At 47.0% G+C, this 19,736-nt stretch overlaps 1 protein-coding gene across 4 annotated transcripts in view; it reads left to right on the top strand.

Annotated features, from left to right (window-relative positions):
* NMNAT1 (nicotinamide nucleotide adenylyltransferase 1) overlaps nt 1-17,383 on the top strand; it is a 114,356-nt gene extending 96,973 nt beyond the window's left edge. For 3 of the 4 annotated variants that reach the window (XM_038746744.1, XM_038746743.1, XM_038746746.1), the window contains 4 exons: nt 8,978-9,148; nt 13,327-13,510; nt 13,703-13,848; nt 16,202-17,383. In XM_038746744.1, coding sequence (XP_038602672.1) covers nt 8,978-9,148; nt 13,327-13,510; nt 13,703-13,848; nt 16,202-16,650 — 950 coding nt within the window. In that variant the 3' untranslated portion in view covers nt 16,651-17,383. Of the gene's footprint in view, nt 1-3,557; nt 3,611-8,977; nt 9,149-13,326; nt 13,511-13,702; nt 13,849-16,201 lie in introns of those variants that run through there. The other variant, XM_038746745.1, reaches the window with a different exon arrangement.
* The last annotated feature ends 2,353 nt before the right edge of the window (nt 17,384-19,736 follow it).

Genomic DNA, 19,736 nt, shown 5'->3' on the forward strand with positions numbered 1-19,736 from the left:
TTTGAACTAGCAACTTGCATGTACCATTTTTTATGTCCCCAAGGAGCTCAATTAAGGCAGCAGTCAATTTATATTGGAAAAGACTACAGTTACAAGGCTGATTAACACTTAGGTGGTGGGAAGCCAAGCCGTACCCCCTGGTTTTATTCCCGGGTAAGATCTTAACCGATTTAGAAGTTAGTCTAGTAGAATGGAGTTTCCAGCTACTGACAGAAACATTCTTTGACTGTGGAATGGAATGGACGTATTCAATCAATCAATCGTATTTATTGAGCACTTACTGTGTGCAGAGCACTGGACTAAGCACTTGGGAAGTACAAGTTGGCAACATACAGAGACAGTCCCTACCCAACAGTGGGCTCACAGTCTAAAAGGGGGAGACAGAACAAAACCAAACATACTAACAAAATAAAATAAATAGAATAGATATGTACAGGTAAAATAAATAAATAAATAGAGTAATAAATATGTACAAACATATATACATATATACAGGTGCTGTGGGGAAGGGAAGGAGGTAAGATGGGGGGATGGAGAGGGGGACAAGGGAAAAGACTACAGTTACAAGGCTGATTAACACTTAGATGGCGGGAAGCCAAGCCCTACCCCCAAGTTTTATTCCCGGGTAAGATCTTAACCGATTTAGAAGTTAGTCTAGTAAAATGGAGTTTCCAGCTACTGACAGAAGCATTCTTTGACTGTGAAATGGAATGGACGTATTCCAAATGAAATGTCTTAACTGAAACGGAGTAAAAAAGATAGCCCCACACTGCCAGTTTTTACTCTCTCAATTATGAACGATGGTCTCATTTCCAAAATATCCAGTGCCTCAGACTGAGATGAGTCTTTAGTAGAAACACAAGAAAAACCTACACAGCCTGTTGCCAAGGTGGTTAACACCGTCGTATAGATTCCTTCAGTAAAGGACCCAATGCCAAACATAGAAAAGACCACCTTCAGTGCTTGGGGAATTGGATCCATCCGAGTAAGCAGCAGAGCAAGTCCTGAAAGGGCAATATAAATTTAATAACTTACAATTGCTGTCAAAGAAGAAGCCATTGATAGTGAAATTTACCTGGTGGCAGGGAGAGGTGTGCGTGTAAAGGCCAATATAGAACCCACCGTCTCAACAGCTCTGTGTAGGAACAAAGATTGTCCTCGGTTAGGCTGTGTTGAATTTAGTAAAGTAAATCATTCTGCAGTGATTTTTTTAAAAATGAAAAACATTGAAATGGGAACTCTTGAAGACAGACGGTTGCTTTCCCTTTGAGGGACAGAAATGGTCAGAAATCTTGCCGAGACCAGCTGAGCTCCTCGCTGGTGGTTGAGGATTTTTCTTTGTGGCTGGCAAGCTCTTAGTGGTGCGTTGCCTCAGTAGGAATGGATCCCAAGGATTCAGAAGTCCTGAGCCTGTAAAATTTCTAAATTTTGTTTCTATAATCAAGCTGTGGGAAGATGAGGGGAGTCTCTGGAAACTATTTCGCTACTCGTATCTCAGTATACATTTTGAAACTGTTCTAGAACTTACCAAACGAGAAGAAAGTAAAGATGATATTACCAACCAGATTGTTGAGAAGTGGCTGGCTGCAGTATCAGGAAGAGCTAGGTCTGAAAAATAAGTAGATGAGCCTGAACAAAACACCTTTTAGAATAAATCTGAGTAACAACAGTATGTTGTTTATTTATTTTACTTGTACATATCTATTCTATTTATTTTATTTTGTTAGTATGTTTGGTTTTGTTCTCTGTCTCCCCCTTTTAGACTGTGAGCCCACTGTTGGGCAGGGACTGTCTCTATATGTTGCCAATTTGTACTTCCCTAGCGCTTAGTACAGTGCTCTGCACACAGTAAGTGCTTAATAAATACGATTGATGATGATGATGATGTAAGCAGAAAACTGAATTTCAGTATCATTTCTGGCATCAATTTTTCCTCTGGTTCCAGGCAATCTGTTTTCCTTCAGTGCATCAGTTCTCTCCTGGATGTCAAATTGGAATAGAAAACTTTCCCCCTTGAAAATATTGTTAGTAAAGTGCTCTGAAAATGAGATGTCCATGTAAGGGGCAGATTCTGTTAATGGATAGTGCTATGCCCCTCTGTGTGTATTACTGAGATACATTTCAGAAAGTGTTTCTTTAGAATTCTGATGCTTCTAATGGGAATGTTTTAGATTACCTCGTTTTCCTGTGCTTCTAAGCTGTTAAAATTGTGCTATAGTTTTGATACAGATGACTGTCATGAAAGGTTGAGTAAAAATTCTCATCACAGCACTAGATGGTAAATGAAATACTTTTGTTAAATCTATCACTTGGGAGTAGAATCCAGACTTAAATCTTAGAAAATTTCCAGTCTGCTTGAGCCCACATATTTGCTTCTAAACCAATTTTTCCAAATCTTCATTTGCTCAGTGACAAAGCCAGTGATTGTCCCATTTAGGCTTAAACATTCCCAGTAGGGAAACAGCTGGTCTAGTAAGGAAGAGGCACGGTCTAGCTGGCCTGGAAGTCATAAGGACATGGGTTCTAATTCAGACTCGGCCACTTGTCTGCTATGTGACCTTGAGCAAGTCATTTCACTTATCTGGGCCTCAGTTACCTCATCTGTAAAATGGGGATTAAGACTGTAAACACTGTGTGGGACAGGGACTGTGTCCAACCTGATTATCTCATGTACCCCAGTGCTTAGTACAGTGCCTGGCAAAGAGTAAGCAATCAATCAATCAATCATATTTATTGAGCGCTTACTGTGTGCAGAGCACTGTACTAAGCGCTTGGGAAGTACAAGTTGGCAACATATAGAGACAGTCCCTACCCAACAGTGGGCTCACAGTCTAGAAGGGGGATAGAGAACAAAACCAAACATATTAACAAAATAAAATAAATAGAATAGATATGTACAAGTAAAATAAATAAAAAATAGAGTAATAAATATGTACAAACATATATACATATATACAAACATATATACATATACAAACCCATCATTGTCTCCTGGGGCTTTGAGCCCATTGTGGGCAGGGATTGTCTCTCTTTATTGCTGTACTGTGCTTTCCAAGCACTTAGTACAGTGCTCTGCATACAGGCATGAAATAATAATAATAGTAGTAATATATTTCAGTCAACAAATGGCGTATATTATTATTATCATAATCTTTAAAGAAAGAATAATTTGTGTAGTTTATTTCAAGAACCACCTCACCCCCAAAGGCTCTAGCTCATGCAACGTCGTATGGCACTACCTGTCTAATTTGCTTCACTGACTTCTGCAGCTATAAAAAAAAATTGCTGATTAAAAGTGGCACCTGAACTAAGCCTATCACAACCACCCATCCCTATATTCAAGATTTTCTTTAGAATCTTTTACTGTGGGCAGGGGACAAACTATGGGTCAGGCTGCAATTCCACTCATCACGAATCGCACAGAACGGTCAAACCGCAACCGCCGGTACAATAAATGCTGCAGGTTTCTGATTTTAAGATTCAGCCGCACAGGACAACGTAGGAGCTGGTGGGAGAGGTCTCTCTTTCTTTACCTGAGTAGAACACAGAACTGAAGCACCAGGATGCAGATTCCACAGATCACCACTGTCACCTGGCTGAAAAGAAAGTAGTAAGTTGCACTTTGTGCATAATTTATTCATCAGAAAGATAATGCTACTCCGCTACGCGGTAACCTAACATTAAATGGATGAGTTTGCATTTTAAAGCTATAATAACAGTGGCCTAGCGGTAAATTTACAGCTCCAGGTTCACCTCAACAATTATCACCCAAATCGTGGCTGTTTTTGTGTTTTTTGAATCGAATGGCTCCAGTTTGGGCTTTTTTAAAAATCCCAATCTTTCAGAATTGGAGAAGGTGTTTTCAGGGATGTGAGGCCCCTCTGTACCTGACAAGCTAACGATGAAAAGCGCTCAATAAATACAATTGATTGAATGAATGAATGAATGAATGAAAAGCCAGGGGTTGGGAGTCACAGGTTGTGGGTTCTAATCCCGACTCTGCCATGTGACTTTGGGCAAGTCACTTTACTTCTCTGCACCTCAGGTACCTCATCTGTAAAAGGGGGATTAAGACTGTGAGCCCCACGTGGGACAACATAATCACCTTGTAACCTCCCCAGCGCTTAGAACAGTGCTTTGCACATAGTAAGCGCTTAATAAATGCTATTATTATTATTATTATTATTAAGACTGTGAGCTCCACGGGGGACAACCTGATTACTGTGTAGCTACCCCAGTGCTTAGAACAGTGCTTGGCACATAATAAATGCTTAACAAATGTCATCAAATCCTTCCTACCTTTACCCCCAGTACTCCAGTCGTTGATCATCAATGTAGTGGATTTTGTCATACGTTTTGATCGCACGGTGTGCAAAGAAAGGGCCTTTTCCCCGCTCTGTCTCTTCCATGATTCACCTCCCGAAGGCATCCCTTCCTCCCCGGAGGGTTGGTTTTGGGTACCGGGGTTGCTTACAGTCTGGGCCGGTGTCAGGAGCTGACGGCTTGCGTGGAAGGCCATGAGGCTCAGGCAGAAATGAATCATGATGGGGCACGATCTCCTGCAACAGCAAAGAACAGACAGACAGGCAGACAGTTCTTATAAATTCTTGTCTCTATTGCTGTATTGTACTCTAGAGAAGCAGCGTGGCTCAGCGGAAGGAACATGGGCTTGGGAGTCCGAGGTCATGGGTTCTAATCCCGACTCTGCCACTTGTCGGCTGTGTGAGTCTGGGCAAGTCACTTCCCTTCTCTGTGCCTCAGTTCCCTCATAATAATAATGATGGCATTTATTAAGCGCTTGCTATGTGCAAAGCACTGTTCTAAGCGCTGGGGGGATACAAGGTGATCAGGTTGTCCCACGTGGGGCTCACAGTCATCATCCCCGTTTTACAGATGAGGTAACTGAGGCTCCGAGAAGTTAAGTGACTTGCCCAAGGTCACACAGCAGACTTGGCGGAGTCGGGATTCGAACCCATGACCTCTGACTCCAAAGCCCAGGCTCTTTCCACTGAGCCACGCTGCTCCTCTATAAAATGCTCTTCTGTAAAATGGGGATGAAGACAGCCCCATGTGGGGCAACCTGGTTACCTTGTATCCCCCGGGCGCTTAGAACAGTGCTTGGCACATAGTAAGCACTTAACGAATGCCATCATTATTGTTATTATTCATTCAATCATATTTATTGAGCGCTTACTGTATGCAGAGCACTGTCGTAAGTGCTTGGGAAGTACAAGTCGGCAACATGTAGAGACGGTCCCTACCCAACAACGGGCTCACAGTCTAGATGAGGGAGACAGAAAACAAAACAAGTAGACAGGTGTCAATACCATCAGAATAAATAGAATGATAGCTATATACACATCATCTACAAAACAGTGCTCTGCACATAGTAAGCGCTCAATAAATATAATTGATGATCATCAATAAAACAGTAATAACTATGTTCAAATAAAACAGTAATAAATGTGTACAAATATAGACAAGTGCTGTGGGGAGGAGTTGGGCAGAGGGAGGGCGGGGGGCGATGGGGAGGAGAGGAAAAGGGGGGGCTTTATTATTCTTTCCAAGTGCTTAGCATAGTGCTTTGCGCACAGTAAGTATTAGTAAATATGAGTGAATGAGGCCCGTTGATTCTCGTCTCCAAGCAGGGCCTTTGGTGTGTCACTTCTAGGCTCTGAGCCCACTGTTGGGTAGGGACCGTCTCTCCGTGTTGCCAACTTGTACTTCCCAAGCGCTTAGTACAGTGCTCTGCACACAGTAAGCGCTCAATAAATACGATTGAATGAATGAGTTTACCTCGTTCCCCGGGCCCACTGGGGACTGGGGGGCGGCCGGGGTGGTGGTCTGTGCCTCCCCGGTGTGTGGGAGGGAGCAGGAGAGGAGACCAACCAGGCCGGGTGTCCTGGCGGGAAGGGCGGGCAGGGACAATCTTTACTTCACACTGCTGCCCGGAGCATCTTTGTGCAGAAACGCTGTGGGCATGTTACTCCCCTCCTCAACAATCTCCAGTGGCTGCCAATCAATCTGCGCATCAGGCAGAAACTCCTCACCCTGGGCTTCAAGTCTGTCCATCACCTCGCCCCCTCCTACCTCACACCTCCCTTCTCTCCTTCTCCAGCCCAGCCTGCACACCCTCCGCTCCTCTGCCGCTAATCTCCTCACCGGGCCTCGTTCTCGCCTGTCCCGCCGTCGACCCCCGGCCCACGTCCTCCCCCTGGCCTGGAATGCCCTCCCTCTGCCCATCCGCCAAGCTAGCTCTCTTCCTCCCTTCAAGGCCCTACTGAGAGCTCACCGCCTCCAGGAGGCCTTCCCACACTGAGCCCTCTCCTTCCTCTCCCCCTCCTCATCCCCCCTGGCCTTACCTCCTTCCCCTCCCCACAGCACCTGTATAGATGTTTGTACATATTTGTTACTCTACTTATTTTACTTGTACATATTTATTCTATTTATTGTATTTGGTTTATATGTTTTGTTGTCTGTCTCCCCCCTTCTAGACTGTGAGCCCGCTGTTGGGTAGGGACCGTCTCTGTATGTTGCCAACTTGTAGTTTCCAAGTGCTTAGTCCAGTGCTCTGCACACAGTAAGCGCTCAATAAATGCGATTGAATGAATGAATGAATGGAATGCCCTTCCTCTGCACATCCTCTAAACTAGCTCTCTTCCTCCCTTCAAAGCCCTACTAAGAGCTCACCTCCTCCAGGAGGCCTTCCCACACTGAGCCCCCTCCTTCCTCTCCCCCCATCCCTCCCTCCCTACCTCCTTCCCCTCCCCACAGCACCTGTATATATGTTTGTACAGATTTATCATTCCATTTCACTTGTACATATTTACTATATATTTTATTTTGTTAATATGTGTTGTTTTGTTGTCTGTCTCCCCGCCTTCTAGACTGTGGGTCCGCTGTTGGGTAGTGACCGGCTGTAGATATTGCCAACTTGTCCTACCCAAGCGCTTAGTCCAGTGCTCTGCACACAGTAAGCGCTCAATAAATACGATTGGTTGGATGGATGGATGAATGAGGGAGAGAAAGAAAGAGAGAGAGAAAGCAAGCAAACAAGAAAGGCTCTGCAACATGTGTGTGACCTTGGGCAAGTCACTTAACTTCTCTGAGCCTCTGTTACCGCATCTGTAAAATGGGGATTGACTGTGAGCCCCACGTGGGACAACCTGATCACGTTGTATCCCCTCCAATCAATCAATCAATCAATCAATCATATTTATTGAGCGCTTACTATGTGCAGAGCACTGTACTAAGCGCTTGGGAAGTACAAATTGGCAACATATAGAGACAGTCCCTACCCAACAGTGGGCTCACAGTCTAAAAGCTCCAGCGCTTAGGACAGTGCTTTGCACATAATAAGTGCTTAACAAATGCCATCATTATTATTATCATTATTATTATTATAAAGAAACAAACAAACACCAGCCCGGGGTCCGGGGCTGGGGCCGTGATGAGCGGGGGCCTGGTGTCCTGTGTGGGCGGGGCCAGGCGCTCATTCATTCAATCGTATTTATTGAGCGCTTACTGTGTGCAAAGCACTGTACTAAGAGCTTGGGAAGTACAAGTCAGCAACATAATGTTGCTAAATGTATGTATATACATATGTATATACATATATATAATGTCTCTATATGTTGCCAATTTGTACTTCCCAATCGCTGAGTACAGTGCTCTGCACATAGTAAGTGCTCAATAAATACGATTGATTGATTGATTGATTGATAAGAGAGACGGTCCCTACCCAACAGTGGGCTCACAATCTAGAAGGGGGAGACAGACAAGAAAATAAAACATATTAACAAAACAGTTTGGTCTGAGCGGGTAAAGCCTGGCAATGTCCCGCTGCCCCAGCTGTCCATGGAGTTAGAAAAGGCAGGAGAGAAAGTCGCCGGGCCCCTGGGATGACAGCCCAGTCCCGGATCTACCGTGGTTCCGTGGCTTTGAAGGCCGTACTAGTGAGAAATTGAGACCCCCGAGAAACTGCCCAAATAACCCCCGAACTGCCTCCCCTCCTTTAAGGGGCATTCTCCCCGTTTGAGACTGTGAGCCCACTGTTGGGTAGGGACTGTCTCTATAAATTGCCAACTTGTCCTTCCCAAGCGCTTAGGACAGTGCTCTGCACACAGGAAGCGCTCAATAAATACGATTGATTGATTGATTCTTGACTCTGTGGTTTAGCTTGGGGCAGAAGTCTAGTTTTTGTCCTTTCTCCTCCACCTCCCTAGTGGTGTGCGTGCGTGTAATGAGAAGCAGCGTGGCACAGTGGAAAGAGCCCGGGCTTTGGACTCAGAGGTCATGGGTTCAAATCCCGGCTCGGCCAATGGGCAGCCGTGGGACTTTGGGCAAGTCACTTCACTTCTCTGGGCCTCAGTTCCCTCATCTGGAAAATGGGGGTGAAGACTGTGAGCCCCCCGTGGGACTACCTGATCCCCTTGTAAGCTCCCCAGCGCTTAGGGGAAGCAGCGTGGCTCGGTGGAAAGAGCCCGGGCTTTGGAGTCAGAGGTCGTGGGTTCAAATCCCCGCTCTGCCACTCGTCAGCTGTGTGACGTTGGGCAAGTCACTTCACTTCTCTGGGCCTCAGTTCCCTCATCTGGAAAATGGGGATGAAGACTGTGAGCCCCTCATGGGACAACCTGATTACCTTGTATCTACCCCCGCGCTTAGAACAGTGCTTTGCACATAGTAAGCGCGTAACAAATACCAACATTATTATTATTAGAACAGTGCTTTGCACATAGTAAGCGCTTAACAAATGCCATCATCATCATTATTATTATTATTATTAATGTAATACATTTTCTGTCACAAATCAATCAGCTGTATTTATCCAGAGCATGCACTAACCATTTGGGAGAGTACAATACAACAAAATTAGCAGTCACATTCCCTGCCCATTTAACCGTGGATCCAAAGTGCGGTGGGTGTCATTAGCCCAACCGCTTCACCCCTCAAGTCACCTTCTCTCCTTTCGCCGTAGCCTGCAGCTGTGACACCAAGGTTTTCCAGTTGGACCAGCGGCGACAAGGACAGACCATGGAAGATTCGGACAAGACAGAAGTCATCCTCCTAGCCTGCGGCTCCTTCAACCCGATCACTAATATGCACCTCCGACTGTTCGAGTTGGCCAAGGACTACATGAACGAAACAGGTCGGGGCGGGAACCCAAGGGAACAACTGAAGAGGCCCTGAAATAATAATAATAATAATAATAATGATTTTATTAAGTGCTGGGGTAGATACAAGGTAATCAGGTTGTCCCCAGTGGGATTCTCAGTCTCAATCCCCATTTTACAGATGAGGTAAGTGAGGCACAGAGAAGTTAAGTGACAGTGGCACCCAGGTCACCCTCATGTACCTGCTGAGTGGTCATAAGTGACCTTTGTTGACTGAGGAGGAGGAGGTGGCTGTCCTTGCGTATCGGGGTGGCTGGGTTGACTGGTAAACAGGGTTGAACCCACAGGATTGGCTTCTGAAGCAGTGGAAAGAGCTCAGGCTTTGGAGTCAGAGGTCATGGGTTCAAATCCTGGCTCTGCCACTTGTCAGCTGTGTGACTTTGAGCAAGTCACTTCACTTCTCTGTGCCTCAGTTACCTCATCTGGAAAATGGGGATTAAGCTGTGAGCCCCACATGGGACAACCTGATCACCTTGTAAAACTCCCCAGTGCTTAGAACAGTGCTTTGCACCTAGTAAGCGCATAATAAATGCCATTATTATTATTATTGTACCGAATTCTGCCGAACCACCATGGAACCACCAAGGGTCCTGACAATAATAATGATGGCATTTGTTAAGCGCTTACTATGTGCAAAGCACGGTTCTAAGCGCTGGGGAGGTTACAAGGTGATCAGGCTGTCCCATGGTGGGGCTCACAGTCTTCATCCCCGGTTTACAGATGAGGTAACTGAGGCCTAGAGAAGTCAAGTGACTTGCCCAAAGTCACACAGCTGACAAGTGGCGGAGCCAGGATTTGAACCCACGTCCTCTGACTCCAAAGCCCGGGCTCTTCCCACTGAGCCACGCTGCTTCTCATAATAGCAAGGGCTCATTCTCCCCGTCAAGTCTTACGTCTCTCAGGTTCTCCCTCCCTCCACTGGAGTGGCAGGGTTGGGGTTGTGACTGTGCCTTCGGGGTCACCTCGTTGGTGCAACCGGGGCTACAAGTCTACACAGCCAGCCTAGAAATGCAAGGCCACCCGCCTCTTCCCTTGGTCCCCTCACCCCCGCAGCTCTCTGGTTGCCGTCGTCACTGGGGCTCAGGACCCGGAGGTGTTGTTGAGAGAGAGGTGGACATGATGATGGAGCAGTGAGTTTGTAGATGTGATCCAAGGAGCTTACTGGCTGCAGCAAGTGAAAGCAGAAAGTTCTTCCAGTTTGTTTAATTTGGTCAAAGTAGGATTTGGGGAAAACCTTAGTCTAACCATCTGCGCTTATATCCACCCCAGCACTTAGTACAGTGCCCTGCACTCAGTAAGTTCTTAATAAATACCATTTTCTTTCTCTCTCTCACTCACTGTCTCTCTCTCTTCTTCCTTCCTTCTATCCCTCCCTTCCTCGCTCCCCTTTCCCCCTTCTCTCTCTTCTCCCTCCACCCCCAGATTAACAGTGATTTCCATCAGCGATCATGCCAACTTGTACTTCCCAAGCGCTTAGTCCGGTGCTCTGCACACAGTAAGCGCTCAATAAATACGATTGAATGAGTGAATGAATGAGGGCAGGGTAAAGATGACTATGCACAGCAGTGTCTCAGTCATTTTTTGAGCGCTTACCAGTTTCCTCTTCCCCCTACCCCACTGCCAATTAGACATTGGTACCAAGGAAAAGTGGGAGGAGAAGGTAATGTGCGAGGGGGTTGTGCAGAAGCAGCCAGGCACAGCGTTTGCGCAAAGTAGGTGAATATTGCTTTATGTGGCGCTCCTCCCAGCCCTCTTACAGTACATGCCATGGACTCGGGGTAGTGGCAATAAACTGGGGAAAGGTGGCAAGTTGCCAGGTTGAGCTTCGCAACTGCTCAGATACAGGAGGCCCTGCTGCAGATCAAAGATCTCCCTTATCAAATCACAAACAGCTACACAAAAAGGGGCCTCTTCCGAGTCTTCTCCAGTGCCAGGGGCTTCCGCATTTTGAGGAGGAACCACAGGGTGGGAAGGGAGGGCCCAGCAGACCTTGTTCTCATGAGGAATTCCCCGAGCAGTCCCCAAAAGGAATTTCAAAGGGTGAATTTTGCCTGGGATGGGATGGAGCAGCTGGTATGAGTATGTGCTGAAGGGAAAGCTTCCGGGGGCTGAGGCGAGAAGCACTGTTCTAATAATAATAATGATATTTGTAAATAATAATAATAATAATAATGGCATTTGTTAAGCGCTTACTATGTGCAGAGCACTGTTCTAAGCGCTGGGGGGGGATCCAAGGTGATCAAGTTGTCCCACGTGGGGCTCACAGTCTTAATCCCCATTTTACAGATGAGGGAACGGAGGCTCAGAGAAGTTAAGTGACCTGCCCAAGGCCACGCAGCAGACCTGTGGCGGAGACAGGATTCAAACCCATGACCTCTGACTCTCAAGCCCATGCTCTTTCCACTGAGCCATGCTGCTTCTCAAGTGCTTTGTAAAGCACTTACTCTGTGCCGAGCACTGTGCTAAGTGCAGGGGTAGATACTAGATAATGGGGTTAGACACATATGTTGCCAACTTGTCCTTCCCAAGCGCTTAGTACAGTGCTCCGCACACAGTAAGCGCTCAATAAATGCGATTGATTGATAAGGCTCCCAGTCTCAATCCCCCTTTTACAGATGAGGTAACTGGAGCACACCGAAGTTAAGTGACTTGTCCAAGGTCACACAATAGACAAGTGGCTGAGCTGGGATTGGAACGCAGGTCCTTCTGAATCCCAGGCTCGGACTCTATCCAAGGAGCCGTCCGTGTTTGCTTGTCGGCGGAAGTGTTCGTGTGGGTAGGGGGGCATTGCTGTGGTCATTGCTTTTAGACTGTGAGCCCACTGTTGGGTAGGGACTGTCTCTATGTGTTGCCAATTTGTACTTCCCAAGCGCTTAGTACAGTGCTATGCACATAGTAAGCGCTCAATAAATACGATTGATGATGATGAAGATGGTCCTCCGGGGAGGAGCGTGGGTGGCTGGGGTGTCGGTTGGGGTCTGAGGGCCCCTGATGTACGGCGTGGGAAAGGAAGCCCGTTGGGAGGAGACCACTCATCCCTGTCCCACTAACTCACCCCCAGGGTGGGGCTTCTTCTGGGAAGAAGGGCTTCCCAGAGAGGAAGCAGGCTGAGGGGCGCAGTGAGTGTGGTGGGGAGGTAACTCCAGCTAGGAGAAAGAAAATGCACTCTTAAATGATGGATGGATTCAAAGGTGACTCAGAGGGTTGTTGATTTTTTTTTAGAAAAAAACAAAAAACCTCTCTAAGATCGGAATTTGGCAAACTGTTCTGAGACCAATGGAATTGTGTTCTGGATGGGATCGAAACATGGATGGCACCAGCTCTTTCCAGTCCTTTTTTTTTTTTTAATAATGGCATTTATTAAGCGCTAACTATGTGCTTAATAAATGTTAAGCATTTATTATTAAATTTATTAATTTATTAATAATTTATTAATAAGTGCTTAATAAATGTTAAGCACTGTTCTAAGCGCTGGGGAGGTTACAAGGTGATCAGGTTGTCCCACAGAGGGCTTACAGTCAACCCCCATTTTACAGATGAGGGAACTGAGGCCCAGAGAAGTGAAGTGACTTGCCCAAAGTCACACAGCTGACAACTGACGGAGCCGGGATTTGAACCCATGACCTCTGGCTCCAAAGCCCGGGCTCTTTCCACTGAGCCACGCTGCTTCTCTAATTGTGCTTCTCTATTGTGTGTCCTTGCTGCTATGGGCCCCAAGACCCCCAAAGGGCCTTTGATTCTTGAGAAGCAGCGTGGCTCAGTGGAAAGAGCACGGGCTTGGGAGTCAGAGGTCGTGGGTTCTAATCCCGGCTCCGCCGCATGTCCGCTGTGGGACTTTGGGCAAGTCACTTAACTTCTCCGGGCCTCAGTTACCTCAGCTGTAAAATGGGGATTAAGACTGTGAGCCCCGGGTGGGACAACCTGATCACCTTGTATCCACCCCGGTGCTTAAAACAGTGCTTGCACATAGTAAGCACGTAACAAATGCCATTATTATTATTCTTAGGCTGTGGCAGTAGAGAACATCGCCCCAGTGACAGACGGTGGGCAAACCCAGGGCAAATCCTTTTAATAGCTTAATAGATGGGCTGCAACACTGCCCATCGTGCCTATTACACGTCAAATCTGATTTTCTACTTATAACTTTCCCCAGGAAAGTACAGAGTTGTTAAAGGCATCATTTCCCCAGTGGGGGATGCTTACAAGAAGAAAGGACTCATCAGTGCCCACCACCGGGTAACCATGATCCAGCTTGCCACCCAAACTTCAAAGTGGGTGGAAGTGGATGACTGGGAGAGTCGTCAGAACGAATGGATAGAGACGGCAAAAGTGCTCCGGTAAGGTCCCCGCTCCCACCCGCGTCCACACGTGCGTACATGCACGCCCGCCCGCACGCGTGCCCATGCACCGGTACTGTCAGGCGTGGCAAGCCCTGTCTCTGAGGTCCTTTAACTCAGGAATGGGGAGGGACTTCACTTCTGAGCTCATTCAGTGTCCCCACAGACCTATCTCATTCTTTGGTTTTGTAGCCACCATCACCAGAACCTGGCGACTAGCAATGGCAATGATAGCCCGCAGGACTCAGCTCCTCTGACCAAACATGGCAGGAAGAGGAAGTGGTCAGAAGACAGCCAAGACTCTAGGGAGAAGAATCCACGCAGTCGGGAAAACAAAGGTTAGTCCGTTTGCCAAGACCGTGCTCAGAGAGACTGGCCGACTAGCTTTCCAGAGCCCAGTCGACAGCTCGTTCAATCAGTCAGTCAACCAGTGGTGTTTATTGAGTGCTTACAGTGTGCAGAGCATTGCGCAGAGCGCTTGAGAGAGAGTTGGTAGACCCATTCCGTGCCCACAACGAACTTGCAGTCCAAAGGGGGAAGACAAACGTTAATATCAATAAAGAGATTTTGGATAGGTGTGTGAGCGCTGTGGGACTGAGGGAGGGTTGAATAAAGGTAGCAAATTCAAGTGCAAGGGTGACAGAGAAGGGAGTGGAGGAGAGGAGATGAGGGCATAGTCAGAGAAGGCCCCTTGCAGGAGATGTGCCTTTAATAAGCCATTGAAGTTGAGGAGATTGATTATCCCGGCCCATGTCATCCCCCGGGCCTGGAATGCCCTCCCTCTGCCCATCCGCCAAGCTAGCTCTCTTCCTCCCTTCAAGGCCCTGCTGAGAGCTCACCTCCTCCAAGAGGCCTTCCCAGACTGAGCCCCTTCCTTCCTCTCCCGCTCGTCCCCCTCTCCATCCCCCCATCTTACCTCCTTCCCTTCCCCACAGCACCTGTATATATGTATATATGTTTGTACATATTTATTACTCTATTTATTTATTTTACTTGTACATATCTATTCTATTTATTTTATTTTGTTAGAATGTTTGGTTTTGTTCTCTGTCTCCCCCTTTTAGACTGTGAGCCCACTGTTGGGCAGGGACTGTCTCTAGATGTTGCCAATTTGTACTTCCCAAGTGCTTAGTACAGTGCTCTGCACATAGTAAGCGCTCAATAAATACGATTGACTGATTGATTAATCTGGTGGATATAAAGAAGGAGGGTATTCCAGGCCAGTGGCAGATCGTGGGCAAGAGGTTGGCGTCGAGGTAGTTATAGTGATCTAGTGATCGAGGTATAGTGAGTAGGTCGGCATTAGAGGAGCACAGTGGGCAGTCTGGTTTGTAGTTGGTCAGATTAAATGTGGGGGAGGTACTGGATTAGAGATCTGGGGAATGACCCCTTACGCAGATGTACGGGGTGCACATTGCGGGCTCCCCTTTTGCCTCCCTCGCCCTAACTGTGGGGGTCCCTCAAGGTTTAGTTCTGGGTCCCCTTCTATTTTCCATCTACACCCATTCCCTTGGAGAATTCATTCGCTCCCATGGCTTCATTTACCATCTCTATAGCGATGATTCCATCTCCAGCCCTGATCTCTCGCCTTCTCTGCGGTTTTGCACCTCCTCCTGCCTTCACGACATCTCTACTTGGATGGCCTCCCGTCTCCTCAGACTAAACGTGTCAAAAACAGAACTCCTTATCTTCCCACCCAAACCCTGTCCTTCCCCTGATTTCCCCATCACTGTAGATGGCACCACCACCCTTCCTTTCTCACTAGCCCGTATTCTTTTGTCGTTAACCTTGACACCACTCTCTCATTCAACCCACATATTCAATCTATTACAAAATTCTGTTGGTACAACCTTCACAACATTGCTAAAATTCCCCCTTTTTTTCTCCATCCACAGCACTAACGTACAGGCAGTGTCACTTAGCGGATAGAGCACGGGCCTTGGAATCTAAAGGACATGAGTTCTAATCCCGGCTCCGCCACATGTCTGCTGTGTGGCCTTGGGCAAGTCAGTCAACTTCTCTGGGCCGCAGTTACCTCATCTGGAAAATGGGGATTAAGACTGTGAGCCCCATGTGGGACAGGGATTTTGTCCAACCTGATTAACTTGTATCTACACCATTGCTTAGAACAGTGCTTGGCACATAGTAAGTGCTTAACAAGTACCATAATTATTATCATTTGTATTAGTGTCTGTCTCCCGCTAGGCTGTAAGCTCACTGTGGTCAGGGAATGTTATATATTGTTATCTTGTACTCTTTCAGGTGCTCAGTAAAGTGCTCTGCACACAGTAAGCGCTCAATAAATACAATTGATTGATTGATGGATTGGTTGCAGTCGTGGGGGGAAAAGAAGCCTGATTGAACCTCCCAATTCCCAGACTAAGCCCTACTTTTCCTCATCTCCCACTCCCTTCTGCGTCGACCTGACTTGCTCCCCTTGCTCTCCCCCCCGCCCAGCCCCACAGCACTTATGTACATATCTATAATTTTATTTATTTATATCGATGCCTGTCTCCCCCACCGTACACTGTAAGCTTGTTGAGGGCAGAGAATGTCATTGTTTATTGTTGTGTTTTCCCCAAGCTTTTAATACAGTGCTGTACACGCATTAAGCACCCAATAAATACAGTTGAATGAATGAATGGAAAGCCAAAACACGGAACCCAGAAAGACCTTATTTTCTTCCCTTAGGAGGTTTAGAGCTGAAATTACTCTGCGGGGCAGACTTCCTGGAGTCCTTCGGGATCCCCAACTTGTGGAAGAAAGAGGACATCACCGAAATCGTGTCAAACTACGGAGTCGTATGTGTCACGCGGGCGGGGAACGACGTGGAGAAATTCATCTACGAGTCGGACCTGCTGTGGCGACACAGGAGCAACATCCACCTGGTGAACGAGTGGATTCCCAACGACATCTCGTCCACCAAGATCCGCCGAGCCCTCCGCAGGGGCCTGAGCATCCACTACCTGGTCCCGGATCCCGTGCGGGAGTACATCGAGAAGCACGGCCTGTATAGTTCCGAAAGCGAAGATAGGAATGCCGGGGTCATCCTGGCCCCTCTGCAGAAGCACTCCCAAGGAGCCAGGCAGCGAGAGATTCTGGAGCCTGGCCTGCCGGCCTCCGCCCAAGGCGTAAAGTGACCCGAGGTTGTCGCAGCCTCAAACATCTGAGTGGCAATTTGATCAACCGATTCACAAATGAGAGCAAACAAAGCGGTGGTAGGTTAGAAGCAAATTTCGCTTGGTTTCTTTTCGATCCAAATATTTTGTTTGGTCTGATACCAGGGAAAATATTGTGTGTGTGAATGATTTTTTTTTTTCCTTCATCTTAATGAAAAACACAGTTTCACTTGATTGTAAAAGGCCTCACAGCTTCAGCGCCCTTAGACGCAGTGAGACTGGGAACTGAGCGGCCTGGTTTGGCTATACAAGCTGTGAAAACCATGAAAAGTGAGCCCCCTGACCCATTTCAAATTCCGCCAGTTTTACCAACCCGAGAAGTTGTTCACGACCAAAAGAGAAAAGGTATTCACCAGCAATTTTGGGAGGCCTACTCCATTGACTATCCATGATTGCCAAAAGGAAATCTAAAAGCGTTTGTAAGGGTTTTTAATCTTCAGAGAAGGTTTTAAAGACCTTATTAGCTGCACCTCACACCCTCAGCACACTGAGCCTTTTTGATGAACAGATGAAACTTTCCTCATCTGTATTACCAGCCTGAAAGAGTACGGAGAAAGAAGGCCATTTTTCCAGGACTTCTCCCCTCATGTATTTGAGAAAATCAGATTGGTCGGAGGAATTAAGAAGTCGGAAAAATGTCTCTGTGGGACAGAGTTTGGGCTTTGTTGACAATAAAGCGGTACGTTTCAAAGGCCGGCGCGGAGTTGTCAAGCCTGTGGGTGATGTTGATTGGGGTGATGTTTCGTGACATTTGCCCTTAATTGGACATTAGGGTTGCATGCAGGTGGTGTGTTACAGCCACTGCGGAGAGATAGTTCCGGGACAGAGATGTTCCTGGATCTCCTCCGATTAACTTGTGTCTATCCCAGTGAGATAGACAAGATAGACAAGTTCAGTGAGATAGACACAAGTTAATCAGGTTGAACACAATCTCTGTCCCCTATAGGCTTCACCGTCTTAATCCCCATTTTACAGATGAGGTAACGGAGGCACGGACAAGTTAAGCGACCCGCCCAAGGTCACACAGCAGACAAGTGGCGGAGCTGGGATTATGACCCACGTCTGTCTGACTCCCGGGCTCTATCCACTAGACCACACCGCTTCTCATTGTTCCTCAGACACTTAGAGGTCTAATATTAGAAGTCCCGGGCTTGTGCTCTATCAACTAGACCACACCGCTTCTCATTGTCCCTCAGGCACTTAGAGGTCTAATATTAGATTTCTAATGAATTCCCAAGTGAATTGATCTGTTTGCCTTTGCGGGGTGGTCACGCGGGGTGGTCACGCCCCGTCGGAAGGCAGAAGGAGCGGCGGGCTGCAGCGTAACGCCCGGTGGCCCCCTCACTTTTTCTTGGGAAGTAAAAGCTAGGACCGATGCCTTTTACCCAGCTCCTTGCACAGACAAATGGGGGTACTTTGAGTCTTGGGCCAAGGTTTCATTTGGGGAGCAAAGCATCTGAGGACTAGCCCTGCCTCTATTCATTGGTACCTTTTTGGCAAGTAAAGGATTAGATTTCAGCATCAGGCTTAGCCTCTCAGCTCCGCAGAGAGGCCTAAGCGACCAGTTAGTGGTTGGGGCTCTAACGCGAACTCAATCGGTCATTCTGTTCTCCGCTTCTGGGAACAAGACAGCATTTCAGTTGGAGTAGTGTGTGAAATGTGAAATCACAGCACTGATTCTGCCTACCTCTTCCCTCCCGCTCTCCCCACAATCAAGGTACTTGTAAACACAAGTTTCTAACTGGACATTTTAGGATAAAAGCTGATCCTCGGACTGTCAGTCGAACAGGATGGTGAATTGGGACGCACCAGGTGAGGAAGGTTGGCTGAAGTTGGCCCCTCTCAGGAGACTCCGCAATGCTGGAATGGTTTTATTTTGGCAACGTTTAGGGAAAATCACCTCTGAATAGGACCAGGTGTTCAACTTTGCGCCACAAGGCTGAGGATGCCGCCAACTGAACATGTAGCCTTGGGTGTCGTTGGGGACCGACGTTTCCTCTCTGAATAATGGAGATTAGAATCTGGAAGCTCGCGGAGAGGAAGCACAATTAGCGGTGGAAATATTAGTGCTTTGAGTTCATTGAAAGAAAAGAGGCGGGCATGCCATTGTTTCTGAAGGAAAACAATGTGACAGGCTGGGGCAGAGACTTGGGCATTTAAAATTGAGGAACCGTGTTAAGTCTTAATGCTGAATTGAACTTTCCCCCAATAGCCATTTGTATAATTCCACTGGGAAAACTACTCCAGACTGGCTATTCGTGATCAGAGTTTTTACACACACACACGAACACACACACACGTCTGGTTTAGGGGATAGAGCATGGGCCTGGAAGCCAAAGGATCTGGATTCTAATCCCAGATCTGCCACATTATTTAATTAATCAATTATGGTCTTTGTTAAGTGCTTACTATGTGCCAGGTACTGTTCTAAGCGCTGGGGTGGATACAAGCAAATTGGGTTGGACACAGTCCCTGTCCCTCATAGGGTTCACAGTCTTCATCCCCATTACTTGTACATATCTATTCTATTTATTTTATTTTGTTTATATGTTTGGTTCTGTTCTCTGTCTCCCCCTTCTAGACTGTGAGCCCACTGTTGGGTAGGGACTGTCCCTATATGTTGCCAACTTGTACTTCCCAAGCGCTTAGTACAGTGCTCTGCACACAGTAAGCGCTCAATAAATACGATTGATTGATTGATTGATTCTACAGATGAGGTAACTTAGGCAAAGAGAAGTGAAGTGGCAGATTAGATCCCATAGCCTTCTGACTGCCAGGCTTGGGTTCTATCCACTATATTGTGCTGTTGGTCCACATGTCTCCTGGGTGACCTTGGGCAAGTCACTTCACTTCTCTGGGCATCAGTTACCTCACCTGTAAAATGGGGATTAAGACTGTGAACCCCATATCGGGCAGGGACTGTGTCCAACCTGATTCACTTGTATCTTGCTTAGCACAGTACTCAGCACCTAGTTAGTGCTTAACAAGTCCCATAATTATTATTATTTTTACACAAACACCCCCGCCCAAAAGTGTATATTTGTTTT

The sequence above is a fragment of the Tachyglossus aculeatus genome, chromosome 5 (genome assembly GCF_015852505.1).
Source record: "Tachyglossus aculeatus isolate mTacAcu1 chromosome 5, mTacAcu1.pri, whole genome shotgun sequence".
NCBI classification, from domain to species: domain Eukaryota; kingdom Metazoa; phylum Chordata; class Mammalia; order Monotremata; family Tachyglossidae; genus Tachyglossus; species Tachyglossus aculeatus.